The sequence below is a fragment of the Penicillium longicatenatum genome, assembly GCF_028827895.1.
Source record: "Penicillium longicatenatum strain IBT 33135 chromosome Unknown contig_3_segment0_segment0, whole genome shotgun sequence".
Taxonomy (NCBI): Eukaryota; Fungi; Ascomycota; class Eurotiomycetes; order Eurotiales; family Aspergillaceae; genus Penicillium; species Penicillium longicatenatum.
In genome coordinates, this window is record NW_026643121.1 from 2,305,529 (window position 1) to 2,332,965 (window position 27,437).

General features: G+C 50.0%; 11 protein-coding genes across 11 annotated transcripts; 4 read left to right on the top strand and 7 right to left on the bottom strand.

Moving 5' to 3' along the window:
- Nucleotide 1: 1 nt before the first annotated feature.
- N7484_006227 (uncharacterized protein) lies at nucleotides 2–184 on the top strand (the record flags this gene model as incomplete). Its single annotated transcript, XM_057116645.1, has 1 exon — nucleotides 2–184. The coding sequence occupies one exon, from the start codon at nucleotides 2–4 to the stop codon at nucleotides 182–184; it is 183 nt and encodes a 60-aa protein (XP_056972528.1).
- A 671-nt stretch (nucleotides 185–855) lies between these two features.
- On the bottom strand, nucleotides 856–3,176 carry N7484_006228 (acetolactate synthase catalytic subunit; the record flags this gene model as incomplete). The annotated part of the gene is made up of 5 exons (XM_057116646.1): nucleotides 856–1,171; nucleotides 1,230–2,664; nucleotides 2,715–2,782; nucleotides 2,853–2,951; nucleotides 3,013–3,176. The coding sequence occupies 5 exons, from the start codon at nucleotides 3,174–3,176 to the stop codon at nucleotides 856–858; spliced, it is 2,082 nt and encodes a 693-aa protein (XP_056972529.1).
- A 1,081-nt stretch (nucleotides 3,177–4,257) lies between these two features.
- On the top strand, nucleotides 4,258–5,965 carry N7484_006229 (uncharacterized protein; the record flags this gene model as incomplete). The annotated part of the gene is made up of 3 exons (XM_057116647.1): nucleotides 4,258–4,907; nucleotides 4,986–5,867; nucleotides 5,929–5,965. The coding sequence occupies 3 exons, from the start codon at nucleotides 4,258–4,260 to the stop codon at nucleotides 5,963–5,965; spliced, it is 1,569 nt and encodes a 522-aa protein (XP_056972530.1).
- Nucleotides 5,966–6,403: 438 nt separating this feature from the next.
- N7484_006230 (uncharacterized protein) lies at nucleotides 6,404–7,681 on the bottom strand (the record flags this gene model as incomplete). The annotated part of the gene is made up of 1 exon (XM_057116648.1): nucleotides 6,404–7,681. One exon carries the CDS (start codon nucleotides 7,679–7,681, stop codon nucleotides 6,404–6,406), a length of 1,278 nt encoding a protein of 425 aa, XP_056972531.1.
- Nucleotides 7,682–8,065: 384 nt separating this feature from the next.
- N7484_006231 (Mcm10/DnaG-type zinc finger protein) lies at nucleotides 8,066–10,414 on the top strand (the record flags this gene model as incomplete). The annotated part of the gene is made up of 1 exon (XM_057116649.1): nucleotides 8,066–10,414. The coding sequence occupies one exon, from the start codon at nucleotides 8,066–8,068 to the stop codon at nucleotides 10,412–10,414; it is 2,349 nt and encodes a 782-aa protein (XP_056972532.1).
- A 791-nt stretch (nucleotides 10,415–11,205) lies between these two features.
- Nucleotides 11,206–12,548, bottom strand: N7484_006232 (uncharacterized protein; the record flags this gene model as incomplete). Its single annotated transcript, XM_057116650.1, has 2 exons — nucleotides 11,206–11,812; nucleotides 11,869–12,548. The coding sequence occupies 2 exons, from the start codon at nucleotides 12,546–12,548 to the stop codon at nucleotides 11,206–11,208; spliced, it is 1,287 nt and encodes a 428-aa protein (XP_056972533.1).
- A 526-nt stretch (nucleotides 12,549–13,074) lies between these two features.
- N7484_006233 (uncharacterized protein) lies at nucleotides 13,075–14,750 on the top strand (the record flags this gene model as incomplete). The annotated part of the gene is given in 7 exon segments (XM_057116651.1): nucleotides 13,075–13,368; nucleotides 13,420–13,737; nucleotides 13,749–13,813; nucleotides 14,034–14,381; nucleotides 14,434–14,476; nucleotides 14,527–14,629; nucleotides 14,680–14,750. 7 exon segments carry the CDS (start codon nucleotides 13,075–13,077, stop codon nucleotides 14,748–14,750), a joined length of 1,242 nt encoding a protein of 413 aa, XP_056972534.1.
- A 291-nt stretch (nucleotides 14,751–15,041) lies between these two features.
- On the bottom strand, nucleotides 15,042–16,893 carry N7484_006234 (uncharacterized protein; the record flags this gene model as incomplete). Its single annotated transcript, XM_057116652.1, has 4 exons — nucleotides 15,042–15,888; nucleotides 15,938–16,288; nucleotides 16,338–16,740; nucleotides 16,788–16,893. The coding sequence occupies 4 exons, from the start codon at nucleotides 16,891–16,893 to the stop codon at nucleotides 15,042–15,044; spliced, it is 1,707 nt and encodes a 568-aa protein (XP_056972535.1).
- A 449-nt stretch (nucleotides 16,894–17,342) lies between these two features.
- On the bottom strand, nucleotides 17,343–18,958 carry N7484_006235 (histidine phosphatase family protein; the record flags this gene model as incomplete). Its single annotated transcript, XM_057116653.1, has 4 exons — nucleotides 17,343–17,778; nucleotides 17,842–17,946; nucleotides 18,003–18,120; nucleotides 18,172–18,958. The coding sequence occupies 4 exons, from the start codon at nucleotides 18,956–18,958 to the stop codon at nucleotides 17,343–17,345; spliced, it is 1,446 nt and encodes a 481-aa protein (XP_056972536.1).
- Nucleotides 18,959–20,304: 1,346 nt separating this feature from the next.
- On the bottom strand, nucleotides 20,305–22,465 carry N7484_006236 (uncharacterized protein; the record flags this gene model as incomplete). Its single annotated transcript, XM_057116654.1, has 4 exons — nucleotides 20,305–20,495; nucleotides 20,554–20,630; nucleotides 20,702–21,723; nucleotides 21,794–22,465. The coding sequence occupies 4 exons, from the start codon at nucleotides 22,463–22,465 to the stop codon at nucleotides 20,305–20,307; spliced, it is 1,962 nt and encodes a 653-aa protein (XP_056972537.1).
- A 1,069-nt stretch (nucleotides 22,466–23,534) lies between these two features.
- Nucleotides 23,535–26,856, bottom strand: N7484_006237 (formin-binding protein HOF1; the record flags this gene model as incomplete). The annotated part of the gene is made up of 5 exons (XM_057116655.1): nucleotides 23,535–23,704; nucleotides 23,762–26,249; nucleotides 26,301–26,587; nucleotides 26,652–26,756; nucleotides 26,814–26,856. 5 exons carry the CDS (start codon nucleotides 26,854–26,856, stop codon nucleotides 23,535–23,537), a joined length of 3,093 nt encoding a protein of 1,030 aa, XP_056972538.1.
- Nucleotides 26,857–27,437: the final 581 nt, after the last annotated feature.

A 27,437-nucleotide genomic window follows, 5' to 3' on the forward strand; every position in this document is an offset into this window, starting at 1 on the left:
GATGTCCTTTGAGTTTGATGACGGTTGGTCTGTGTTGAGACTGACGATGAGGAAGGGGGTTGGACGAAAGGAAACAAACGTCGTCGAAGCCGTGAAAGCGGCAGAGGATGTGGAGGTTGAGGATAGAGATGGAAGATGGACAAGGGGAAGACGCGTAGAAGAGAAGAGTGGAGGGTTCGGGTAAGGTGAGATGAGAAACTTGAATCAAAGATAAGGTGAACATGTAAAAATGGCTGGAAAGAAGATGGGAAGAGAGGGAAGATTAGAAGGGAAAAACAGGGTATTCATGGTGAAGAGTAAACATAGGACTCACAGCGCGCATTCGATGTCTTTTGCGGAACAGGCAGACTCCTACTTCACCACACGTCCTTGATGGAAGCGAACACGCGGGGGCGACTAATACTGGAAGGAAAGATGAGATGAAATGTTTTCAATGACGTGTTCCATAATGAAACAGGACATCCCCAAACTCGACCTATGATTCGCAATACATGAACATTATATACACATAATGAAAGAGGCAGCATGGACGAAAAGGAACCCCGAGAGTAACTGAATAACCACCTAATGCATGTTGTCTGGAATCCCCTGATCTGATCCAGCTACTCGGGGTAGGGGACGTAAAAGCAACCCGCAAGTAAAACAGGTATCACTTTTCCCATGTCGCTCTGCAGGGGGCGATGGTTTTTTTGGAAGGAAATTTTTCGAGTTCAACATCTCCACAATCGCTTTTGGTGAACTCGCCAAGTAAAAACGCCATGGATATCAACGGTAAAAATAAGCGACGGTCAAAAACATGGACCGGCATCCCATTTGGAGGCTAGCTTGGTTGCCGGCTGGCTAGCTTCAAGACTTTCATTTGCGTACGGCAAAGTCGACATTACGACTGCGCATCAAATCCTTGCGCTCCTTCTCCTTGGCCTCGTCGAAGACAAGGAACTCGTGCAGACCACGGCCGGAAGGAACCATGGGCAGGACGGGGACCTTCCGGTCAGTGATCACCTCCAGAAGAGCAGGGCCATCCTGCTCAATCAGCCACTTCAGCTTGGCCTCGACCTCAGCGGGGTTGGAGACGCGGTCAGCGGCAACGCGCATGGCCTTGGCAAGAGGAACGAAATCGGGGTTCTGCTGGTGGGTGTGAGAGTAACGATCATCGTAGAACAGGTTTTGCCTATGGTTATGATTAGCAGGCGAAGGTTTGAGAACTTTCAAAAACGGAACAAACATACCATTGGGTGACCATGCCCTGCTCTTCGTTGTTCAGCAGAAGGACCTTGACGCCAATGCCAAATTGGGCAGCAGTGGAGAGCTCGGTGAGAGTCATGTTGAAGGAAGCGTCGCCGTCAATGTCGATAACAAGGCAGTCAGGGCGGGCGACCTTAGCGCCGATGGCAGCAGGAAGACCGAAGCCCATAGTACCAAGACCACCGGAGGTAATCATGGTACGGGGGTGGCGCCAGCGGAAGTGCTGGGCAGTCCACATCTGGTGCTGGCCCACACCAGTAGTGATAATGGTCTTCTCCTTCATGTTCGCGGTAAGATCACTGAGCTTCTCAATGACGTTCTGGGGCTTGATCGGGCCATCCACTTCCTGGCGCTCATAGAGCGACAGAGGGAAGCGAGACTTCCAGTCATTGATCTGCTCAAACCACTCAGGACGATCAGCAACAGGCTTGACATGGGGCAAGAGAAGACGGAGGTTGTCAGCGCAGTCACCCTCGACGGCCTCAGTAGCCTGAACAACCTTGTTGATGTTCTTGGGCATAATCTCGAAGTGCACAATACCACCACGTCCCTCAGCGGCAGCCAACTTAGCTTGCGGGGCAAATTTGGGAATACTCAGGGTCACACGGTCGTCAAAGCGGGCACCAACAGCAATGATCAGATCGGCCTCCTGCATAGCCATGTTGGCGTAAGCTGAGCCGTGCATACCGAGCATGTGGAGAGCCTTGGGATCAAGCTCATCGAATCCACCAAGACCTTGAAGAGTAGTGGTGACAGGAATAGAGCACTTGTCGGCAAACTCCTTCAGAATCTCTGGACCATCAGGACGAGCAAGCAGACCTTGACCAACGTACAGAACAGGCTTCTCAGCCTTGTTCACAAGGCGGGCAACGCGGCTGATAGTGGTATCAAGGGACCGCTTGCTCATCTCACGAGCAGCCATGGTAGCCGCACTGGGGAGAGAGGGAATGGTGCTCTGCATTGGGATGGGGTTGCGGAGAATGCCGGCGGTGACATCCTTAGGCAAGTCGACCAGGACGGGTCCAGGGCGACCGCTGGTCGCAATCTCGAAAGCCTCCTGAATACGACGGGGAAGCTCACCAACAGACTTGACCATCACATTCCACTTGGTGCAGGCACGCGAGATACCAACAACATCGGCCTCCTGGAAGGCATCGGTACCGATGGCGCTGGTCACTACCTGGCCAGTGAACACCACCATGGGGATACCATCAGACATGGCATCTTGCATGGGGGTAATGACGTTGGTGGCTCCAGGTCCAGAGGTGACTAGAACAACACCGGGCTTGCCAGATGCACGAGCGTAACCCTCAGCCATGTGGCCAGCACCTTGTTCATGCTTGGGGAGGATGAAATCGAAGTGTTTGGAGTTGTAAATGGCGTCGAACACGGGAAGAATGGCACCACCGGGGTAACCGACTGTACATGGTTAATGGCAGATCGAGCTAATGAATAGATGTGTTACTCACAGACGTGCTTCACATCAAGACGCATCATCATCTCATGGAAGATTTCACCACCGCTCATTCCGACCATCCTGCTTCAATGTCAGTCCCACGTACTTGGTCCTAGTTGCACACTGGGCATGAAAGATAAAGACAACATACGAGTCATCAAGCTCAGGGAGCTGACGGTTCTGAAGAGGCGAAACCTCATTGCGATGGGGTTCTTGATTGAAGGCAGGGCTAGGCACAGGGCGAGGGGTTCTGATAAAACAATTAGTGTCATTGATTCCTCTGCTCTGCTGCTGCTAGAAGCAATACGTACGTGGTGGCCGTCGCGGTGCTCGAGGCACGCTTCTGAGGAGAAGAGCGGTGGGGCGACGCAGCCGAAGCCACAAACGAAGTCGAGAAGGGCCGGCGTCCAGAGGCAAGTTGCCTCTGGATGTGAATGGACCGCAGAGCGGTCTTTGATGGTCTGAGAGGCAGCATCTTAGACGACCAAGCAAACAAGAGGTGAGTCAAGAGAAGAGGCAATTGGCCCTTGCTAATGAATCCTTGGGGGAATGAAAAAAGCACCCGACCGCTCTGACTCAATTTCGGCGAGTGTGATTGGCTGCGATCCCCATCTCTTCTTCTCCGCACCTCCGACCTCGGCGTGAATCGGCGCATCACATGATCTAGCCGTTTTCGTGCCTTTGTGGATTTTTATGCATAAACTGACTAAGGAACATAGATCATGCGTGGAGACATTTGCAGCGATATGTTACTAGGGCAATCATGGGAAATCACAGTGCAGTTAGGCCAATTATTGGTTTTTGGAGCTCATACATATTTTGAGCAATCTACGTTTCCGAGGTCCGTTGAATACCAGATGTGGAAAGCCCAAGGTGGCATCAATTAGGTACTACATAGCACTGGGGTGCAGTATGATGACCTCCACAGTATGCCGATCTCTGTGATTAGCCGACGGGCTCACGTACTTTTCTATTTTATAATTTTCCCGGTACTGGGATCCCGAACTGGGACGGAAAGCCGGGCCTCCGATCTCATCAATTCGGGCCGGAATGACATCTGCTCCATATTACGACAGTGCCACTATCTTCAGGTGTTGTGATCTTGATTTTGGTCAACTTCTCATGTTGCCCCCCTGGAATCGACTCCAAGGGCTTTGAAGGTCACGGGAAAATCAATTTCGGAGGCGTAGACCTAATTGGAATCCTAGTCCACCACATATCCTTTCTGTAGAACTGGGCAAACCAAACCAAACTTGTATGGCGTTACTGGACCGATGGCAAGATTTAGCAAATGTGCACCAATGGGGGCGAACAAGAGAGATTGTGCGGGCCAGGGTCAATGCGACCCCCCGCAAAGGCTAACCACAATTGCACTGTAAAGGGACACCGGAGATGAGTAGTGGATTCCCCCACCAACATTCCAATTTACCCGGGGAACTGGGGCGTCATCTTCCCTCGCTTGCGGAGTTTTCTGACTTGACATTTAATTGATCGCTTTCCTCCTTGCCTTCTGCATTTCTTTTTCTTCCCCCCCCCTCCAATCTCCTTACCCCGCCATGTCGTCCCCGCAGGAGCTTGTCCCGCAAACAGAATCTATCGCGGAGGTGTATGCCACCGACGATGCCTCCGTGAACTCAGTTGCTGCTGAACACCAGCAACGCTTCTCGGGACTGATTTCTCAGTTTAACAAGCAATACAATCATCGCCCTGACTTTGTGGCCCGCAGTCCTGGTCGTGTAAACATTATTGGCGAGCACATCGATTACTCTCTCTACGATGTTCTACCCACCGCCGTCAGCGTTGACGTGATTATGGCCGTTAAGGTCTCCCCCGGCACCTCCGGTACTACCATCAAGATCGCCAATGTTGCGCCGGAGAAGTTCCCCACGCGCGAATTCAGCGTGCCTCATGATACTGATATTGAGATTGATCCTAAGAAGCACGAGTGGATCAACTACTTCAAGGCTGGTTTGTCGGGTGCCTTGAAGTTTTTACGCAAGGAAAGACCGGATGGTGCTGCTCCGGTTAGCATGGAGATTTTGGTCGACGGCAATGTGCCCCCCGGTGGTGGTATTTCGAGTAGTGCCGCTTTTGTTTGCGCCAGTGCTCTGGCTGTTATGAAGGCCAACAATCACAATGTATCGAAGCAGGATCTGTTGGATTTGGCGGTCGTTTCCGAGCGCGCAGTCGGTGTATACTCTGGCGGGTAAGAAACGGCATATCTTTTGCTTGGTAAAGAGTTCATTGGAGGAGAATCATGCTAACAAACCATGAATTTGAACAGCATGGACCAAGCTGCTTCCATCTTCTCGAAGCGCGGCTTCCTACTCTACACCCAATTCTACCCTGCATTCCAGGTTGAGCACGTCCCCATTCCCACCGCAGCAGACGAGATCACCTTCCTCATGGCTCAGAGCTTCGTTACCTCCAACAAGGCCGACACAGCACCCCGTCACTACAACCTGCGCGTGGCAGAATGCACCCTCTCTGCTGTTATCTTAGCCAAGAACTATGGCCTCACTCTGCCCAAGGATAACAGCTCCTTGGGCTACAGCCTGCGCAACTTCCAGAACCAGCTGATGACAAAGGAAGGCCGTCTAGGCGATCCGCTGGAGTACCAGATCGACTCCGTCATCCAGGCGGTGCAGGATCTCTTCACCAAGGAAGAAGGATACACACGCGAAGAGATGGCCCAGTTGCTGGAAATTAGCGTCCCGGAGCTGGAGTCGAAGTTCTTGTCTGCTTTCCCCGTGCAAGCGGAGCGGTTCCGTCTCCGTCAGCGGGCGCTGCACTGCTTCAAGGAGGCGCGGCGTGTATTGGATTTCAAGGCTTGTTTGGCCAATGCTTCGAAGCTGGATGAGAAGCGCATTCACTACTTGGGTCAGCTGTTGAATGAGTCCCAGGAATCGTGCCGTGTCGATTATGAGTGCAGTGCTCCTGAGGTGGATGAGATCTGTGCTATTGCACGGAAAGCGGGTACCTGGGGTAGCCGCTTGACTGGCGCTGGATGGGGTGGCTGTACGGTTCACATGCTGCCCCAGGGCAAGGTTGAGGCTGTAACAACGGCCTTGCGGAATGAGTACTACTTGAAGCACTTCCCCGATATCAGTGCTGAGAAGCTGGAGCAGGCTATGGTTATTAGCAAGCCATCCAACGGCTCGTTTGTGTATGTTGTACCCAAATTTGAATATTCAAATGGTTCTTTCGTTACTAACTGTCGACTATAGGGTTACCGGAGCTGCTATTGATCAGGTTGCTTTGTGAGAGTACTGAAATCATCTTCTATTTAAGAGTTCATTTAGCTTGATGTGTGAATATTATAGATGTTCTGATGACCGCAAAGTGACTAGGGCCTAGAACCTTATATGATACATGCCCAGCGGCATTGTTGATGGGCAAGACCTGCCCGGCTGAGGGGATTATGGTCGAGGAGGATCTAAGATCCATGCGGTATACCATATGCTCGAAGTAGGGCTTGCTGACTTTGCAACCCACATTTACACTAGCATGCCGTCGACCCGTGCTGCTATCAAGACCCTGAAGTTTGTAGCATTTATACCCAGGCTAGACGGATTGAGGCCAGGCCGTTTCGTTACAATGTATGCCTCTGAGCCGACTGCGTATTCTCCCGGCTGCGTATTCTCTGGACTGGACCATGCGACATCGCAGCACAGAATCGGGTTATAAATTCCAACACGACGTTCATGTCTTCTTCTTAGCGGCAGCCTTCCCGAAGAAATCACTCATTTTCTTCATACCAGTTGTATTCACCTTCTTCAAGTCACGAACACCCCGAGACTCCAAAGCTTTAGCCTTCTTGTCATCTTCATCCTTCTTGCGCTTCTTCTCCGCGCGAGCCTCGACTTCTTCATCATCAAGACCACGTTTCCGACTGAAATCTGACATCGTTCTGGACGAGAGAGCTTCAGCACGGAGTTCAACAAGCTCCTTCAGACGGTCTGTGAGAGGCTGGAAATCCAAAGGACTTTCGGGTGTGGCAAGAAGCTCATCGATGCGAGTGCACAAAGCCTTCGGCATGTACGATTCTTTCATAAATGCTAGGGCGGTAGAGATGCGTAACAGGCGAGCGACATTGTCCGCAGAGCAGTTGTCTTCGCCAGCAGGTTGTGGCACGGGTGTCGACTCACCTGCTGGTGTAGACACCGATGGGGTGGTAGTCGTCGCCATTGTTGATGGGGAGTCCGGTCTATCATCTGAATTGGTGCTTGTCTCGCCGTCATTCTCTTTTAAAACCGAGATTTGACTAGTGACAACGTCGTCTCTCTTGACCGACATAAGTGGAGCAGCCAATGCCTGGCGAATGAACTGCTCCTCTAAACTTGGAGGCAGGCCTTGTGTTGCCATCCGTTCAGCCTTGGCAATTAATTCCTTGAGAAGTTTTGTCTCGTTGAACCGTAGCATCTTCTCATCACCAGCTTCCACGGTATCGCAAATAGCCTCTGCGCGCGCGAGCAGAGTGTTTCGGAATGTGTCGTCGTAAAGAACCTGGCGCAAGTGGGGAGGGAGGTCATCGTTGGAGTCGATGATATCGTCCAGAGGCTGAAAAAGCGATTGGCCTGATTTCGAGGGGGGAGATAAAAGAGGAACCAAGAAAAAGACTGGATCAATGGGTGTTGCGACGAGAAGGTCTGCTTTCTTCGAAATCGACCCAGTCGGGGAAGTGGGCTTCTCATCATCGGACACAGAACTCGGCTCTCGCGCACAAGGAGTGAATAAAATACTTCGAGGCTGGTGAGAAGGCGCAGCAATCACTGTGAATTCAAAAAGACCGCGCTGTGGGCAAAAGAAATATTGGCTTAATTCGGTCGATCGCGGGTTTGGAAGGGAGACCAAGCGCGCATCGGCACTGGTGGACGCAGGCAGGATGAATGTTTTAGTAGGTTTTTCAGCGGCCATTAAAGCCTTATGTTCCGCAGACTTTGGCTGCTCGGCTGGAGCCGCAGATCGAGTTCGAGGCATTGTGTAAAGAGTGTGGTGTATAGAAGTGGAAGGAGCGAAGGTAAAATTAAAGGATAGGAAGTCGCGACACGCGCCGGGACGCGCCCAATCATGTGTCATGCATGTGTGATCCATCACTTCCACTCCTGCATCCCTAGCAGATTGTGTGGCTCAAATTCCACAGAACCATTATTGCGACACTCTTTTTCTCGGTTCGGATTCGGAGTCCTTTTCCAACAACTCTTACTGTCAGACAAAAGGACATTGTGCGTTCAGCCGCGGCGAAAACGGCTGGTGCTGCGGGGAATGACGCTTATTGTTGACGGGTGTTGTTGACCGATTCTCCCTTGAACTAAGGACAACAGTGAGTCTCTTAGCCTGTGAGATCCAGCCTGTGGCCTAACAATGCCTTTTGCAGTGACTGAGACCAGTTGGCCGCCAAAATCACCCCGGGAAGCTCTGTTGAGCTCTCCGGGAGGCCGGAGGAAGTATCAGGACATGCAACGCCGACAGCTTCTCTCGTCACCCTTGAAACGCTCCAATACAACCCCGAATTTCCGGTCAAAATCGAGTCAAGTCTTGGATGAAAATGAAGACGATGGAGAAGAGGACGAAGAGACGCTGGAACTGCGACTCGCCGAGATCCAGGCTCGCCTTAGGCTGAAACAACTCCAAAAGTCCCGTGGTCGGTCCGGCACTGCTACATCCCACACAGAAGATGATGAAGATAGCTTTGAGTCGGCTCCCCGCTCTCAACGCAAGACCATGGCCCCGAGAAGCCCCCCGCCCAGCCAGCTGAAAGCCCGTGTCGACGAGGTTCAGGTTCCCGTATCACCCACAAGACGAGCGGCGCCGGCTCCTGAGCCCTGGTCTCCTCGGAGGTATCAATTGGGCATTGACAAAGGATGGAAAGCAAGCGATGTGTCATTGAAACGGCCGCCAGGCCCAAGAACGGAGGCAAGACCTACCAGTCAACTTGGAACGCGCAGCGGCGCAATGTCTCGCGCAAGTGACATGTTCCTAGCACGGCCTCAAACCTCTCCAGGCAGCGGAGGCGCTGATCGAATCAAGAGCTTCAGTGAACGGATGGCTGAGGGTCGATTGGCTGAACGGGCTGAACAATCTCGCCTGGAAAAAAAGGAAAGAGTACAAGCAAGCCGCAGCTCAGCGTTCCAGGTGGACAAAGCAGAAATTGAGACTTTTAGGGCTGCAGCCGCGAATAAAGCCCAATCGTCACTTCCCTCATGTACGAACCGAGAGCCAGAAGCATACGCATTCAATCGGGAGGAGGTTCTCCGATCGCTTAGCCGTCCACAACCTGGTGGACTGAAACGCAGCCAGACGACTCCGAATATGAGGGAAGACAATGCCAGAAGATCCGAAGAAGCAGTCACTGCACCCGATGCCTCCAAATTTGAATCCTACTCATCTTTGCATCTGTCGAGCCGAATTTTGCCCCATTCATTCCTAAGCCGCACTTTGGCCGATAAAACCGTCCTCTGCATACCTGAACTCTTAAAGACCATCAAGGCTCCTGCGTTTGAACTTCCAGATGAAATCGACGGGGACTTTGTGGTGTTTGGGATTGTCGCATCCAAGTCGGAGACCAGGCAAAAGAAGGGGTCTAGTAATACCACTTCGAAATCAGTGGATCCTTATGATGATGGCCTCAACAACACCAACAGCTATATGGCTATCACTTTGACTGACCTCAAGTGGACAGTCGACCTATTTCTGTTCGATACTGCATTTCCCCGCTACTACAAGATCAACGAAGGAACCCTCGTGGCAATCTTGAACCCTACGATCTTACCTCCCCCAAAGCACAAGCTAGATACCAATCGTTTTAGCCTGGCTTTGTCGTCGTCAGATGACAAGGTACTGGAGATTGGAAAAGCGCGAGACATTGGCTACTGCAAATCCGTGAAAAAGGACGGCAAAGTTTGCCAGTCATGGGTAGATGGGAGGAAAACTGAGTTCTGCGACTTTCACGTTGATCTCCAGGTGCGGCGCATCCAAGGGCAACGCTCCGGGGTCAACAGCGATACAGGTATGTTTGGGCCTGGCGGTCGATCTGGCTCGCGAACTGGGTTTTACGAGGAACGTCGTAGAGGTAGTAGACCAGTGGAAAAAGGCGAAAATTCTCGTGGCCTCAAACCGGAAGGAGGCCAATATGATAGGATGACTGGCTCAACATACTTCGTCGCACCAGCTCCAAGAAATTCCGGTGTCGTTCATTCCTACGACCCTATGGCTGCAAGACGTGGGACAGCAGCTCTACTCGATATCAATGATGACCCTTTTATCGCGGCAGGCATGATGGGAAGGGGCAGAGAGAGCAAGGAAGAACAAATGCGCAGGCGTCTTGCATCGCAGCAACGCGAGCGCAACATCACGCAGAAGCTTGTTGCTGGTGGGATTGGTAGTGTGGGCGCCGAGTACCTTCGCACGCGCACTGAGACACCATCTAAGGCCAAGGACGATATCAAGTCGTCTGACACGTCCAGTAAACCAAGGGCCCTTCCTTCGAGCAGCAGTGAATTCAATCTGGCCAGTTTCGGCAGGGCGAAGAATGTCAAACTTGGCCCTATGAAGCGCGCCCATGACGGTGATAAGCCTCATGGCAGCGGTGTCAAAAAGACACGATTCATCACCTCGAAAGGCATACGAGAAGCAGGTCGAGACAGTCTTGGTGGACCCGAGGCGACGGCCATTCTAGATGATGACGACGACGATGAGCTGGAGTTTGTCTGATTATGTGTATAGTCGGGTCAATCTACCTATATTGTATGCTACATGTACCATTTCCTGAGCAAGGCAAAGTTGTGAGCCATAACGCTGTTATGAACAAAAAAAGGGACACTTATCAAATGCATTATTAGACATAACTATCTCCTTGGTGACTTGTCAGCTGGCTCATTCGGACATGGAATTTGAATAAGCGGACATTTAAAACCTGGTTAGTCTACAGAATAGTAAGAAGCCATGTTGGAATTGTTTGATTTTGTAAGATCATATGCGGATAAGCCACATTGACTAGTTCTTGGATGAAGAACAGGGATAAGACATGCAAGTCCAGACACAGACAAGAGACAGACTTGTAAAATAGAAAAACAAACGCGTCCGTAAACAAAACTCTGAACACCTTGACCCATTTCAAGAAAAAGAAAACAACGCTAGATACCTTGGTATTCCCATTCCCTAGTTCCAGATCCACGCGCCACAGGTGAAACGTAAAGCAAAGCAAAGCAAAATAAGAATAAAGGCCAATGAAGTCATGAAAGGGAGACAAGCAAATTAGATCATGAAAGAGAAGAATCGCGAAAGAAAAGAAGAAAAGGGCATGTGCAACCGTGAAGAAGATGGATGTGCAAGTACAGCAAGAAGATTGCTCAAATGTGCTTGGTGACCGTCAAAAGTCTAGAGCGGTTGAACCACAATGCAGGAAAAAGAGACTAAAGATATTGGCGCTTGGATAATGCATGAATGATCTGGAAAGCATCATAACGGATTGGATGGATCAAATTTCGAACGCGATGGAGGATTCAGGCGCTCTGAGTCTGACGAGTAGTAGCACGCGTTCTCTTAGGACCAGGAAGGGACCCGGGAGCGTCATCAGCCTCGCGTTTTAAAGGAGTGACCTCAGCCTCACGCTTGGTAGGAGTGACAGAAGTTTGTTCATCAGCACTTTTCTTCTTGCGCAGCCAGTTGTGGAAAGGAGTGCGTGGTTGATTTGAACCAGCTCCCTGCTTTGAGGGAGATACACCAGCATCGACATGACGACGGGCCTGAGAACGCAAGTTGCGCACGGCACGAGGTGAGGAAGGAACCTCAGGTGGCGGAGAGGTGATACCATGCAGTTTGGCACCAGTCTCCCTGGTCTCCACGGCATCCTCTTCGTCCGTGGCTTCATCTTCAACGGTCAGCTCTTCAGTAGGCTTGACTTGGTTCGTTTCCTTAGGCGGAACCGGACCATCGTCAGGCCAGAGCTGGCGAGGTAAGATGTCTTTGCGGCGAAGCGGCTTCAAATTATGTAGCACAGAAGGATCAGGCAGTAGGTGCTCACGACCAGCGAACAGACACAGATCATTGGGATCATCTTCTTCATCCTCATCCTCATCATCATAGTGCTTGGTGACTTTTTTACCACGGCTGCGTGAAAAGGGTTAGGGTGGCTTTGTGATGATCAGTTGGATAAGAGTACTCACAAGTTGTATGTCATTTCATCATTTCGACCCAGGCGAAGTAGTTTGTGAGTAGGACAAGTCATAGGGTCAAGAATACCCGTAGAATCATCATCACTGGTACGGTCAGAAGGGTGAAAGAAGGGATTCTGCGGGGTAGCTGGCGGCTTAGGGATACGGTCCCGCGAATCAGTGTAAATTTGGATGCTCTGAGGTCCCGGAGACGCGTCCTCGACGTCAATAGAAAATCGCCCCTTTGACATTTTGGCAGATGGAAATAATGTACGAGCAGTTGCTGAAAGATCAGAGGTGATTTTCTTCTTTGACGGTGTTTTCGCAGGTGTAGGAAGAGCGTGAGATCCAGAAACGCGTCCAGAAGGTTGAGGATCAGGTTGGCGGTAATTTCCGGCACTAGCCTGGGTGCCTCTCTCAGCATTTCTGGACATCGGATGACTTCCTGGTGGTGATATAGTTGCTTCTTCCATCTTTCGATACTTTCTTGGTGATCCTTTCGATTGGCCTTTGCTGGGTGAACCTGGGCAAATTGGCTGAGTCGCATCTTTTGATTTTGAAGCGCGCTGACCTGCTAATCTCGCTGAGGACCGGGTGGGATATGGCTCGAATGTGTCATATCCAGCACCATGACGCGGTGCAGCGGGAATCCGCAAGGCCGACGGTGACGGTGGGGGCGGGGTGGTCGCCATAGCGATTGATATTTTTCTTTGTTTGCTTTTCCACGTATCGTCGAGCTTGTACCAGTTACGAGGCCCGGTGCAGTTGTAATTGTCGGTTGACCCGGATCTTGGATTGATGCTGTAGTCGACTTGAATCAAGGGCGAGGCGCAAATCCGTCCACAATCAAGATATGAGTTTTCGTGAGATGTAAAAGTTTCCGAAAGAGCGATATAAGAGCGACGTTGTATTTTCTTTTACAGGGTCAATGGACGCGACGATAGAAGTTGTGATGCAGAAGAGGAGAACCAAGGGCGAGGACGTTAAAGAAAGGGCGCATGTTTGGGCTCCCAGCCACCTCTGTGTCACCGCCCCGACCACCGTCACCGCCTGCGATTTTGGGCCGTAACAATCAAAGGCCCCGCGATACTGATTATTCTTGTTCCATGGATCTGCATTGTTGATACTCTACCCGATCAGGTTTGCCTAAACTTTACAGGGCTACATAAGTCGCATTGTCCTGCTTTCCAACATTACTTTACAAAGCCCTGGATCACAATGGCTCGAAGCACCGCCGAGGAAATGGACAGGCTTCAACTTTCAGATGAGGATACTGAAGATCTCTGGGACTCCCCCTCGAAGCGAGGAACTCACAAGACGTTCAATCCTCGAACCTCGAACGAGATCCCGGCGCCAGAGCCCCGGCAGCCTCGCGATGGCGGCGACACTTTGTTTGATCGCCAGGAGGCACGAGAAGCAGCACTTCACAATGAATTACAAACCGTTCGCAAAATAAATGAAGTTATTGAGGGTCTTCTGGGTAGCATTGACCGTGCTAAGGGGAACATGGATGTGAGTTTATCATTAAGCCATAAAGGAACTCTTCTCATTGCTATTCTACAGACTGTATCGAGAACCGTTACATCCGCATCGACCCTCCTCAACACATGGACCCGAATTCTGTCCCAAACCGAACACAACCAACGCCTGATTCTCAACCGGAATTGGCATGGCGCGACTCAAGATGTGGCCGATATGGAGACCGAAGAAGCTCAGAAACGGCAAGCGGCTGAGCGGCGGGAGCAGGCACTGCAGCAGCAACGAGAAGCAGCAGCCCGGAAAGCAGAAGAGGAAGCGCAACGACGAGCACTGAGCACTAGAGGCACGCGAGGGACTAGCCGGGGTACTGTGCGCAGTACTGGCTTGGGAAGAACACCTAGCGTGAGCACCAGTCGAACCGGAGCCACGCGGGGATCTTCAACAACAACTCGACGACCAATCAGTGGAATTGCGCGCGGTGGAACAACGCGAGGAAGGGCAGCCAAGCCCTGAAGTGTCTGAACCTGTTTTGTTCTTTGTATATGATACTTGAAAATAATAGAGATCAATGTGCCCAATGAGATAATGATACCCCAAAGCTTCTATTGTAGGCGCTTAAGGCCAAAACATAAACGCGCGGACACGCGACCCCGATAACGATAAGGAGCTTCAAGTTTCCCCGATTGATTTCCTTCGAGCTCCCCTCCTCACCATTCAAATACAATGAACTTCGCGCCCTACGAAGACGAGTCTCCAGAGATTGAGCGGGCTTTGTCCCCTCCACACCCAGACACCCGTATCAAGTCTCCGAACCTCCGATCGCCAAGAGCCTCTGCCGACCTTCCGTCTCCAAGCCAGTTCGCGGGAGGTGGACATGGCAACACAGGTTTTGGACGAGATCTCGAGGGAGGCCATGTGAGCCTGGGGGCCTTTGAGACAAGTCTTCCGATCCGCATGGATGTTGAAGCTGCGCTGGCGTATTTGCTTCTGCCTCCGGCTGGAGGTGTGTTCTTGTTGTTGGCCGAGCACAAGAGTGATTACGTGCGGTAAGTACCGATAACACTCTTCTCAAAGATAAGCTAACACTATCCACTTCAGGTTCCATGCTTGGCAATCTAGCATGCTCTTTACCGTTCTCTTCGTGAATATTGAGTCTCCTTCCTGGCTGAATCCTCTCTGACTGAAGTATAGATCGTTCATCTCTTACTTTCCTGGTCTTCCTTTCTGTCGTGGACTCTGTTTATTATCGATCTCGCCTTGATGGGTTTTCTCAGTATGCGGGCCTATCGTGACGGTAAGTTTGCGCTGCCCATACACAGGAACTATGTACTCATCAAATCTTAGTGGATACTTTGGACCACTTCGAGGTCCCCTATTTTGGTCGCCTGGCCAATTCCTTTGTCGATGATGAATGAGTCCAATCAAACTAATGTACATAAGCTTTGCGTGTACTTGTAATATTTGCTAAGAGGGCGTGTGTTCTTTTCTCCGTGTATACCTGCTGTTTGGAATTGTGCTATCTTTCTGGTTCGGCAAGTTGTCCTCTAAGATGACTCTTGCCATTGTCGAACACATTTGCACATAATATATTGAACAATAATGATTCTTTAGATGTCAAGTCGCAAAGTATGTCTAAGTATATTGCAAGTCAAGAAAGCCCTCCTCCATGGAGACTTCGTTCTTAGTTTATAACGTGCTCGCTCTTATCAGCTAGATCTAATAAAGCCGGCAAAGAAAGCACCGATGCTTGTTGTATCATCCAAGGTAGTGGCATAACCTAGAATACCATCTGGTCGAAGAACCACAACAGCACCCTGCGTCGTAGAAATTGCATACCTCCCGTGAGCAGAATATTCTGGATCAAAGTAAAACCTTCCGATTCGCGGTGTTCCAAAAAGACTGTTTCCGCCGCCAAAACTTCCAGCAATCAAAGTAAGAAAACGAACCATCCCCTTAGGCAGAGTAGATTGCAATTTAAGCAATCCCACTACCGCTAAAGTCAGTTTCTCCTTTGTGACAGCAGGTTGCCCAGCAAATACAAGAATAGGCCACTGGCCAGTGTTCTTAGTGAATTGATAGAGCCGAGCGGGAACTCGAGATCCAGGGGCCATGAGGAGCGAATCGGGGGCCCTGTGTCCAGCTGAGATCATACCCGTCAACGGGTACTTGTTGAATAAATTTTCTTGATAACTGACACCCAACCCGATGTTAAACAGCATCGAGTCGGATGTAATCTTAGTCCATAGCTCATTGGCGTCGAGAGACAAGCCTTTGTGCTCTTCTGGGACAGTGCCGAAGACGGTCGCAGAAATGGTCTTGTCAAGTTTTATAAGGTATTGTGCGGCTGTTCGACGCTCGTCCTCGTATGTCTGGAGAGCCTCGGGCTTATACCATCCTTTTATCACGCCGTTTAATTTCCAGGCAAGGTTCACCGCATCGTGGACACCCGTGTTCATTCCTTGAGCACCAGCAGAAGAGTGAATGTGACACGCATCGCCGGCTAGCAAAACTCGCTCGTTTGCCAAGTAAGTATCTGCTAACTGTTGATTGACACTATGGAACCATTAGCTTCTAGGTATTAACTTGAGCAAAATATACTCACTTATATAGAGTCCACCATTCAACTTTCTCTATCTCGAGAGTAAATGGTTCTATTGCTTTGACAGCTTCTGCTACGGCCTGTTCCTCTGTTAAAGAGCCACCATATCTGGCTAGCATCTCTGGAGTTGCTGCAAATCCAATTCGTTTGACTCCATGATCCAGTTGAGCCCAAAGAACATTTCCGTGACTCTTAGACTCAATGGAGGCGAACCCCACGTCGTCATCTGGCATGTTCGTCTTGAACTCACCATCAATACGAATAAGTTTGAAGCTGGTCCGATCACCTTGGGCTTGAATGCCTGCTAATTTTCGAACAGTGGAATGACCACCATCCGCACCGATAATAAATTGACTGGAATTTCAGTCAGCAATAAAGTATTCAAAAAATCTGGAATCATCACCTGTTAATTGTCACCCGCTCATTATCAGCACCAACGCGACAGATTGTGCCGGTCACTTTGAAATCCGTATTTTGAGACAAATAAAGGGAAAAGTCTTCTAGCTTCCAACCCATATGAAGCTGCCCTCCGGCATGTATATACGCTTCTCGAATAACGTCCTCCGAATATCTCTGCCGCAGGTTCAAACAGTAATCCATAAAAGTTCCATCCATACGATCAAACATGAGATGCCAGCCTCGTGAAGTGATCCGCTTGCCGTCTTTCCAGGTCACGCTGTTGCGACAAATATATCCAATTTGGTTCAAGTCATCGAGAAGGTCGAGCTGGTCAAGCATTTCTAAGGTTCGGGGATGTAAGGTACAGGCTCTGCCATACATTGGCTGCTGGACCTTTTCATGTTGCTCTGTCAAACTTTAGCCTTTGTTTTCAAAATCCCAGGTAGGCACAAACCCACGACGATGGTGCCCACGCCTTGCCTTGCCAGACTGTAGCCAATGAGCAGGCCAACGGGTCCACCGCCAATAATGAGAACATCAGTTTGGGGGTTATCTGTCATGTTGACATTTCTCTGTTTTTGTAATGCGATGAATTGGTAGTGGTGACTATGGTGAGGTTGATGTATCCCATGTTCGAATAAACTTTCCCCGCCTTTGCGGGGTGATCTGCCGAGCGACTTCTCCCCTTCCAAGGTTCCAACTTCCAGGTACCAAGCCATGTCCCCCTCCTAAGGTTTCGCCTCCCGATTTTCCTTTTTCTTCTTATATTCCTAGCAATTCTTTAAGATTAGTCTGGCTGAAGACCGTTCAATCTCTGGTCTAAGGTCTCCCGATTGGTAATGTTCAGATTCAAGTTGGGCAGTCTCCGCCAACAATGCATTGATATATATGTCAACATTATTCACATCACCCTCTGATAAATAACCTGAAATGCCAAAAAAAACTTCCAGCAGTTTCCAACAATTTCCAGCGTTAAACTGTACCTAACTTCGTCTATCAGTTTCAAGCCTTAGTGCAAGGTTTCAGCCTCCTGGCAGCTAATCGGTCCACGCTGGTAGTTAAGCCGGGTAGTGGTATTGTAATTCCACCAGAAGTCAAGGAACTGTGGGTAGGACTTGGGAACCTTGCATGAAGTCAGGTAGCTAGGCAGGCTCTTCTTCAGAATGGAGGTATAGTCAGCCAGAGGACAAGAGTATCCCGGACCATATTGGCAGTTGTTGAATGGCACCACAGCCTCGTTGAGTACCAGACGCACATAGGTACCCTTTTTAGACATAGCAGTGGCATTGCAGCTGAGACGCTCAATTGTGAGGTGACCACCCATGGGGACGATGTCAGTGGCGACGAATGGATTTCCAAAAGGAATGCGATCCAGAGGCAGGTCCTCATCAGGAAGGAGAATTCCCAGAGCCGCGACGATGGGAGTGATATCAGTGTCGTGGGCGCTGTCTCAGTTAGCATGGACTTCCAGTCAAAGAAGTAGGATTGGAGCGGGGACTCTGGCATACAAGTTGAAGAACATAGGACCCGCTTTCTCAGGGCCCTCGTTGAGGAGACTGAGACTTGCGTTGACGTACACAGCCCCGACAGCTGCCATGTTCTTGTCACCAGGTCTTGGGTAAAAGGTCAGAAAATGGTTCTCCATTTAAGATCTTCTAGGGCAGCTTACCCGGCGCAGTAGTAGTAGTAAAGGTCATTCAAGTAGCCAAAAGTGACCCATTCATCCTGGGTGAAGACATTGACCCACTGGGAAAATGCACGAGCATTGAGCTCGAAGGAAGCCATAGCTAGGTGAAGAGTTAGTAAGATATTATTCGGAAGATGGCTCCACTGCTTACACATCAAATTATAGATGTCGGACTCCGTGAGATTGAGCCCAGAGTTCTGGGAATTCAGACGTGCGGCGGCAACCTTGAACTGGGGCATAGTGGACGGTATCTTGCCACAAATAGCAGTATCATTATCGGTGTCACAATTAGGGGTCAAACTGTTTGCACCCATAGCTGCAGACTCGGAGATAATGTTGAGAGCAGCATTAGTCGAGTAGTTGTATCCAAAAAAGCCCTCACCAAACTTGCGAGCGGTGTTAATTACACGACTGTAACCACTGCTGAACATGGGAACAACCGACTCGCCACTCCAAAGGTCACCATAGCGATCCCTATACTCCGTGCCATGCTGGTATGCGTCTGACAACCCTGCGTATGGACCGCTGTAGGTCTCGGCATTGTACCAGCACTTGTTGGGGACAAAGTACTCCCAATCATCCAGGAAGGCCAAATCAGCTTTCCATTCCATGACTCCAGCACCGTAGATCTTGGCGAGAGAAGCTTCAATATCGACACCCATCGACGGCGAAGGATACCGTTCACCGTGACGCTTGATCATGATCACTTGATCGACTGCACAGCTCTCTGGCGGATCACGAGAGATACCATAAGAGCGCCTCTCTGAGTAAGGGCCATTGCCACCGTGGAATTTCAAGATGTTGTAATTTTCGGGGAACTCTTGCGAGAACTGTTTCTCTGAAGCAGAGCTGATGACCGGGTCACCGAATTTGACTGCAGCGACAGCAGATGTGAGACTCAGGGCACAGATAACCCCCGAGACTAGAGAAGAAGGCATGATGACAAACAAGCCTGCAACAGGGCAAGAGAAATGGGGGAGGATGAAGATGGTCTGTCTGGTATTGTTCCACGAGAATTGACGCAAGGAACAGCAGGGCTTTTATAGCGTTGTTCCTGCATAGAAACCGGGAACTACTACCCTACCACGCCATCGCATTGAACGACCCATGCATGACGGTTTGTTTCCTGGGCCCAGTATTTCGTAATTGACCCTCTTTTGAACGAATCACATCAGAGTAGGCCAGGAGGATGCTACCAGGATTCAATAGTGTACGCTTATACGGCAAGTGGGTCGATCAACAGGCTGTCAAGGCACATTCATTAAAAGCATCAACGTCCGACATCGCGGACTAGACAAACTCCGGCGCAAAAATGACTCAATTGATCTCAATAAACGTGAAATGAAGTGCCCACGTGCCCTCACCTCGGAAGGAGGCTTCAGGCGAGTCGTAGGGCTGGGTGACTTCGGAGATACAGTGCATCCCAAAGAAGCAAGGAAGCACGCATACTGAATCACACAGGGCCCGCATTGAGATACAAAGGCGTACAGTAAGATTCGTTTCCAGGGGAGCGTGTGTATACAAGATATTTTTATTGGTTCAAATGCAGCTTATCTAGTAGCGTCAAGCGGGGTAAATGTGGGTCCTATACATGAAGGTCGTCGTATGTAGTCTCTCTACCATCGGGCGTGGTCTAACCAAGCTTTTTAGTTCGTAGCTTGGCTGAAGCCATGGCGTTAGCTCTTCAGGTGACAATAAAAGAACCAATCGGCCGCTCGGGGTGTTCAAGGGCCTGCAAAGGGCATTGTGTCGTACGATAGATCTGCCGAGATTGCCGAAGTAGTCTCGCCTAATGGGTTAGACTAGAGCATAATTAAGTTCTGCGCCGCCGAGATAGCCCCGACTCTCCAACTGAGGGGTGAATACCAATGTTACCATCTCGAGACGTTAGTTTACTTTTAGTTACGCTAAGCGCTCTTCGGTTCACTCTTCTCGGACCATCTCTACGATTGGCCTTTTGACCCCAACGTGCATTAGTTATTATTTTCGTCATAAAAAACGGTGAGTGAGAGACCGGAGGTCGCCATGTTTAGCGGACTTGGCATTACGTGGAGATAAACAAAGTCATAGAATAGTAATGATCTCCATTGTTCTGAAGATTCGAGTATATGGGATCTCAAAAGAAGTAAACCAGGCATTGTGCGCTTGCCTCTAACAGGTATCAACGGAATCTCAAACGCAAAATAATTTCTCACATTAGAAAATATGTACGCCAGAAATTGCTCAAATGCATAAGGTATAACAGGTATTAACATTGATACCCCAACGGCATAACAGCTTTCAATCAATAGTAAATCACACCATCTCCATACAATGTCGATCCAGCAACGGGCTCCTTAACAATTCCTGCCTCTACTAGCTCATTTACTAGATTAAAAATCATAAGATCGCAGCCGTGAGGCGCGATGAAGTCCACTGCCACGGGCAAATATTCCTCCTTGAGGGTGATGGTGGAGTTGTATAGTGTTTGACCAACTAAGCCATTCTCGGGATTAGTATGTCTTGATTGTTCACTTTAGTTGGTAACACTCACTTGGAACAACCATGTCAGGGACACCAGCAAAGTTCGCAATACGAGAGGATGCAAATCCAGTGGGAATCCCGGGCAGACTAAAAGCGTAGGTTAGTACATCATGTAAAAAATCATCAAAATAGACCAATAAGCACATGGGAATAGATACCTCCGATAAACATTGCGATAAGTTGGCGTCGCGGCGGTCCCAACGTAAAGGATGAGGCTATCCGCACAGGTCTCCTCATCAAACACCTGGGCAGTACTATTCCACCAGCGAGTGAAAATGTCCTTGTGCAAGATTTCCTCATCCAGCTGCGACTCTGGGTACTCAAGACCAAAAGCCCAGCGGGAGACAGGAACTGGATCAATGAATGGTCTCCGTCCTCCATTTGCGGCTGCATATTTCTCGTACAGCGGAGCAGCAACAAGCGAATACTGCTGTTTCGAGATAAGGATAGGGTATGTGAGATTCAGCAGACTCTCAAGACTTTCATCTGCAGAGACTGTTGAAGGCTTAGTAGCCTCCCACAGTCCATCATAATCGAACGTCGAAACATTAGCACCGCCCAAAAAGGCTGAAAGACTGTCCACAAAATCAAGTAAAAGTGTATCCGCTGCCGTCGAAGCGCTAGTAGGGAATTGAATGGTCTTGATAGTCTTCGGATACTTTGTGTAGGACTTCAAGCCCGCATCCTTGTACATCACCTCAGAGGCAGCCCTCCACACTTTTACATCTCTAGCCAAAAAACCCGCAGTATCCAGGAGAGGAGACATGGGCATGACATCATCTAAGGAGACTAGATCCCACGAAGGCCGGTTACCGAAACAGCCATTCACCTGTGCCGGGTTTCGGATTGAACCTCCTGTATCACTGCCGATTGCTAAGTCTAGCCAATCGTATGCTCCGATGCCGGATCCGGGACCGGATGAAGAGGAGCTGGGGTCTTGGTATCCGTCTCCGCGCGCGTTGAAGGGAGAGTGGTAATCAACCCAGTCATCTGTGGCTGTTTCACCGTTGGCGAACTGACTCGTCTTCATCTTTCCGACGATGATGGCTCCTGCATCAATGAGGGATTGGATTGCAGGACCTGTGGTGTTGGCTTCTGGGTAAATGTCGAAGTAGGCACGGTTACCACAGCCAGTTTTCACGCCTTTGATATCGTAAAGATCTTTTACTCCAAGACGGACCTGTGTGATCAGTTAGTATTAGTTTTCTAGGATCGAGACCCCGATAGAGAGATATAGAGAGGCTGCATACACCTGCCAACGGCTTCTCGGCCGTCTTCGTGAAATACAATCTCGAAGGAACACCGATCGTCAACGAGGCATAACCCGGCAGGCTCGCTGACAAGACATCGTATGCACCATCTCCAACTGCAATTAATCCTTGGGTAAAGGAGCCCATCGTATCTGAATACAGCAGGTAGGCCTCAAAGACTTCTCCACTGGATGGATTTAAGAAATAAGGGCCCGCAGGCAAGCTCTTTGATGATGAGAGCTTCTTCGACGCCTTGGAATCATATGCAGATGCAAATCCAAGGAATTTATTTTTCCAAGAAGGTGGTGTCGATACACTGGCAGATGGGTTTTTGTGGGTACCATTGTACTCAACGTAGATATATTCAAGGAATCCAGTATTGAAGACATCGTCTGTAGATTGATAATTTTCTATCAAGGACTCGATGATGGAGCTTGTGAGCTTTAACGTATCACTCCGAATCACTGTGAGAGGTTGCAAGCCATTGGTATTGCTCACTTGGCTCCCAGCAGCGGTCTTCAGTGTTGCTACTGCTGTTGGAGGGGTATAGTAGGTCTTGCCATTGAATTCGATAGTCTGACCTTTGAGGCTGATAGTCGCGATGGCATTGGTGGAAAGGGATAAGAGAAGAGACAGCAAAGCTGATAGACCAAATGATTTGGAGGAGACCATGATGACTCCACGAAAGACTCCTTTGGAAGTAAGATTCAGACCGAAACGTCTTCTACGCACAGTATGACTATATATAGTGGCTACTCCGGATACTTACAATGAATGGTTTACTGATAAGATATCGTGATGATGTCCCGATGAAGGAATTGACAAGAGAAAGATAAGAAAAGCGACATTAATAATGAAGTTCTAATCAAAATGCGGGCACTTGGAGAGAGAAGGGCTTAGTTGCCTCCTAATCGGGTGTAGCATGGGCCCAATCAGGACTAGTGTCAGGTCCCTTATCTGGATTGAATTTCGGCAATCAACGGAGATTGGGATCGGCTAATTAAGCGATGCGGGGAATTGATTGATAATCCTTCAGAGATGCGTTGTACGTTTACTGCAGGCACCGATAAGCATGATCATTGTGCTGCAATGCATCTCCAGGTACCACACATATCGGCACGTGCACGGAGTCGAGACACGCACCTATCAATCGGATCAGATAAGAACTACAGTACAATGCACAAGTCTACCAAGGAAACTGCTTATGTATAAATTTTGGATCAAATAAACAAGACATTCAATTACATAAAACTCATAAGTCCTCCATCCGAGATACCAACAAGCGCTGAAAGGAAATGATAAATTGTGAAGAATTAGAGAAAGAAAGAAAATCAAAACACATCAACCATGAAATCCGCAGGCATGTACATGGTCCACATCGTTCTTCGTGCAATTTGGCTCGAACAGATGTCATCTCCTTGAAGCGCAAAACATAAACCCCAGTGAATGTACCAGCGCAGAGATATCAAAAAGAGACACACGCTAAGTACTCCAGGCAAAACCATAAAACATGAACATTATCAGAGTGATGGGCACGTTGCCTCGCCAGAGTAATTGTGCAGGCGAAGGCTGAAAAATGGTAGTGAAATAAGGACAGTAAATGTGCAAAGGGAATCGGAGAAAAGCATGGTATCTACGTGAAAGCGTGAGCAAGAACAAAAATAAGAAAAACAAAAGATCGCCGTCAGGATAGGTGCTTGTCAGGATCGTGGCGGGTCGTAAATAGTAGAGCCTGTCAGATCTAAATGATCTGCAGGTAGTTGCTCGGAACCAAGCCAGGGTGTCCGCGACCATTCGTGACTTCAGCTTCCCACCATCCATCATCTTGAAGACGGATGACAGACAAGACATCACCCTTGGAGAAGCCGAGCTCCTCAGGGATTGCGGGAGTGTAGGTGTACATTGAGCGAGCTACGAAGAGAGTTAGCAAAATTCTCACACATTTTGAGATGGAGATTAAGTACTTACCGAAATGCAGGATTGGACGTCCATCACGGCTGAACTTTCGACCGGGGTCGGCAACGGCAACAGTCCGGCTTCTTGAGCGACCGACGGGCGGGCCACCGTTGTTTCCGCCGTAGTATGACCGGGAACGGCCGTCGCCTCGAGTAGAGCCGCCATATTGGCTACCGCCTCCATACATGTCATCTTGACCTGCCGAGAGCTGCAGCTCCATGCCTCCAGCGCTGGAAGGCCGGACCTGCTGTCTGAACTGTGGCTGAGGGGAAACGGCACGGTGCGACGAAGCGGCCGGGGAAGCAGCCCTTCGAGCGTAATCGTTCGGAGAGTAAGGCGGTTCCTGCGCTCGGCGCGGGGTTGGCGACGCACTGTAACGGCTACGAGCGCTGCCGGATTGATAGGTGCTTGGACTAGGGCTGACACCGCCACCACCGTATCCTGTGCGAGGGTCGACCCGCGGAGAAACCTGGGGGCTAGCACTGCGCCTGGGGGCGGGAGATCGGGAGGGGGCGGGTGATCTTGCCCGAGGGACGTCCTGGGGCTTCGCCGTCTCCCTAGGTGTCATGGCCGGGTTGTTGCTTCCACCGCGAAGCATGCTTGCAGTCTGGCCGGTGTATCGTTGAGTAGTCTTTTGCATCTGCTTGGCCGTGAATGCCGGCTCGGGGGCTCCGAGTCGCTTCACATTAGGGTCATTGTATGCAGGTGGCGCAGCGGAGCCGCCTCCACCATATGTAGAGGAAGGTGCTGAAGGAGTCGGAGTGGAAATTCCATGATAACGATCGGCCGACACACGCAAGCTGGGCTGTTTACCACCAGTTGTTTTCAAGTCTGCCAAAGCGCGAGCAATAGGGTCCGAATCATCTTCAGTTGCATTCACAGCCTGGGATCCTGGCTTAGAAGCATTCTTGTCCGGTGAAGCGACATCAAAAACGTTGTTCCCAACATTCAGCTGGAAGTTAGCGCGAGGATCGACGGGTTCAGGACTATTAGAAGGACGTTCAGACTGGGCGACCGGCGACGGAGCAGTCTTAGCTGGGGTGGATTGCTTAGTGGGCGAGCTCCAGGGGCTTCGAGAAGTGGATGCAGCAGCGATAGTGGGTCTCTCCTTGTCATGTCTGCTCTTCCGTCGGAACGGGCTGTTGCTGAAGAATGCGCTCTTTTTCTTGGGGCTCTTGTCATCCTGAGCACTTGCTGAAGGCGTATTGCTGGTGGGCTTTGGAGAAGACTGCAACTTCATGACACTGGGAAGTGGTGGTGCCGCTTTCTGGGCAGCTTGAGCAGGGGCGGCTTCGACACTGGACATGGAAGTCGGATTCGACACATCGCTTTGGGAATCCCGGCTGGACGGTCTGTATGGGCTGGCTGCTGAGCTACGCTCTGAAGGTGGTCCGGTACGGCAGAACATGGTCATACCATCAGTAGGGTATGCATTGTGAGGTACAGCATTGATTGCACCATGCTGTTCAGGGTTGTAATTTGGTGGTGGCTGTCCACCTCGGCGAAGGTCAAGTGGAGCAGGCTGCTGCGGCATAGCATACATGGCTGATTGCTGCGGTGGCAGGCGCTGAAGGGGTGATTCTGGCTGCATGCTCTGGGCTGGCGGCTGTTGTTGAGGTATCCGCTGAAGAGGCCGTTCTTGCTGGACATTTTGGGGAGGCGCTTGCTGAGGCATACGCTGAAGAGGTGGCTCTTGCTGCATCTTTTGGGGAGGCGCTTGCTGAGGCATTCTCTGGACGGGTGGCTCTTGCTGGATGCTTTGCGGAGCCGGCATTCGCTGGAGGGGCGGTTCTGGCTGAATGCTTTGAGGGGGCGCCTGCTGTGGCATACGCTGGACCGGAGGCTCTTGCATCATGCTCTGAGGAGATGGCTGAGGCACACCAGCTGCAGGAGGAGCCGGGTGGCCCATTTGAGCTGCAAGGTCAGACTCTGGATCGTGATGAGACTCGTAAGTCGACGGCTGTGGTGAAGACGTCCGGAATGCAGGGTTCATGGTTCGCTGAAACTGTGCCACTGAATAACCCTCCCCTGAATCAATATCGGATCCTGCATCATCATCTTCTTTGCAGAAGTTAATGAAACGAGGGGGATCTGGAATCTCTTGACCAGTACCTCGCTCTTGGATGAAGCAGAAAATGTCTTTTTCCACCTCGCAGTTCTCCAAAGACAAACGAATCTTCTCGCAAGAGGCATCGTCGCTGACACAAACAGTAGACGCGATGTTCGCGTAGGTCCATAGGCTGCTCTTAGTGAAATCCAAGCGCTCCTCCTCCAGATCTTGAAACTTATCACAGGCTGCCTTCCATTCCTTGTTCCAGCGCCCAGTGGTATCCTCGAGCACCTTGACTGCAGCCTCATATTCCTGGCTATTTGACGCCATCTGAATTTGAGTCTTCTCAAGCTTGGACTTGTTCTTGCGCTCCTCTTGGCCCATCACCATGTGACCTTGTGCCAGATAACCCTTGATTTGTAGGCAATTCTGTTCGAAACGGTCACGAGCCTAATATATTATCAGCTGAAAGCTCATTCCCGCATCTATTTTTTGTCTCACCTTGTTGACAACATGTGTTTGTTGCATTTTAGTTTTGTGTAGGCGCTCGATGCCATTCTGAATGATCTTCCGTCGCTCCTTCAATCCGCTAGCGAAAGCGCCCAGTGGCTCCTCGAGTTCAGTCTTCATCTGAGCGGCAATTGCCGCATGTGCCTTTGCAATGGCTTCTGTCTCTCCACGGACCACGTCAAGCGACACGCGGAGGGATCCAGACTCGCATGTTCCGAACGGTTTGCGACAGAGCGCTTGTAATTTTCGCGCATATTCATCTTCAATCGCAGCTCGAACTTTGAGAAAAGACGACGTTAGTCATTTGACCTTCGAGTTTAGCCCATATAGTTGCTACCATACCGTTGTAAAAGGCTTTCAATTCATCGCTGGTAGTTTTGGATCCATGCATGCGATCAAGCATAGGTTGGAGGCCCGCATCATCTTTACCCCAGAAGTTGTTGGCAACTGATTCATTTGTTAGCTAGGCTCCCGTAATTTTCATTCCTTTGAATGTCATCTTACAGGACATGGAGACCGTCGGTCCCTCTGCCACTGTACCAGGCATTGTTGTGGATATTGAGCCTCGGCCAGCCTTTGCTCATACACGGTTTGGGATGAAAAACAACAGATACAAAGAATGAATGAAAGCACTAAGAGTAACCCGGAAGGATGGAAAGAAAACACCCAAAGAGACCCTGCGGTCGCTGAATGTCAAGGTGTTGAGTAGAGGGATGAGCGTGAGCAATGTTTATCGGCGCGTCTCTCGGGGCAACGGGAGTCATGTACTTAATCACGCTGCCTTACGTAACCATCTTGCTGCCCTATCGGACGCGTCACCTTAATTTGTTTTTTGATTTCCAAGTTATTTAGGAGTTTTTTTGGCGTGTTTACCTTCTTGATTTCGTCATGAAAGACATTTAGTGATAATCATTTTCTTTTCATTGTCACTGTGTTATGACTAAATCTAGATAAAACCGGGGCATCGGTCCAGGCAATCTATGTAGTTCAAGCCCCTCAAACCATATCCACTCATGTTTGTAAAAAAGTAAAAAATACAGATCAATTCGAAGCCAAATCGCATCCAAAAAAAAAAAAAACGCCTTGAATGCATGTAAAGTGTGACCCCCAGCAGGAGTCAATGAGCAG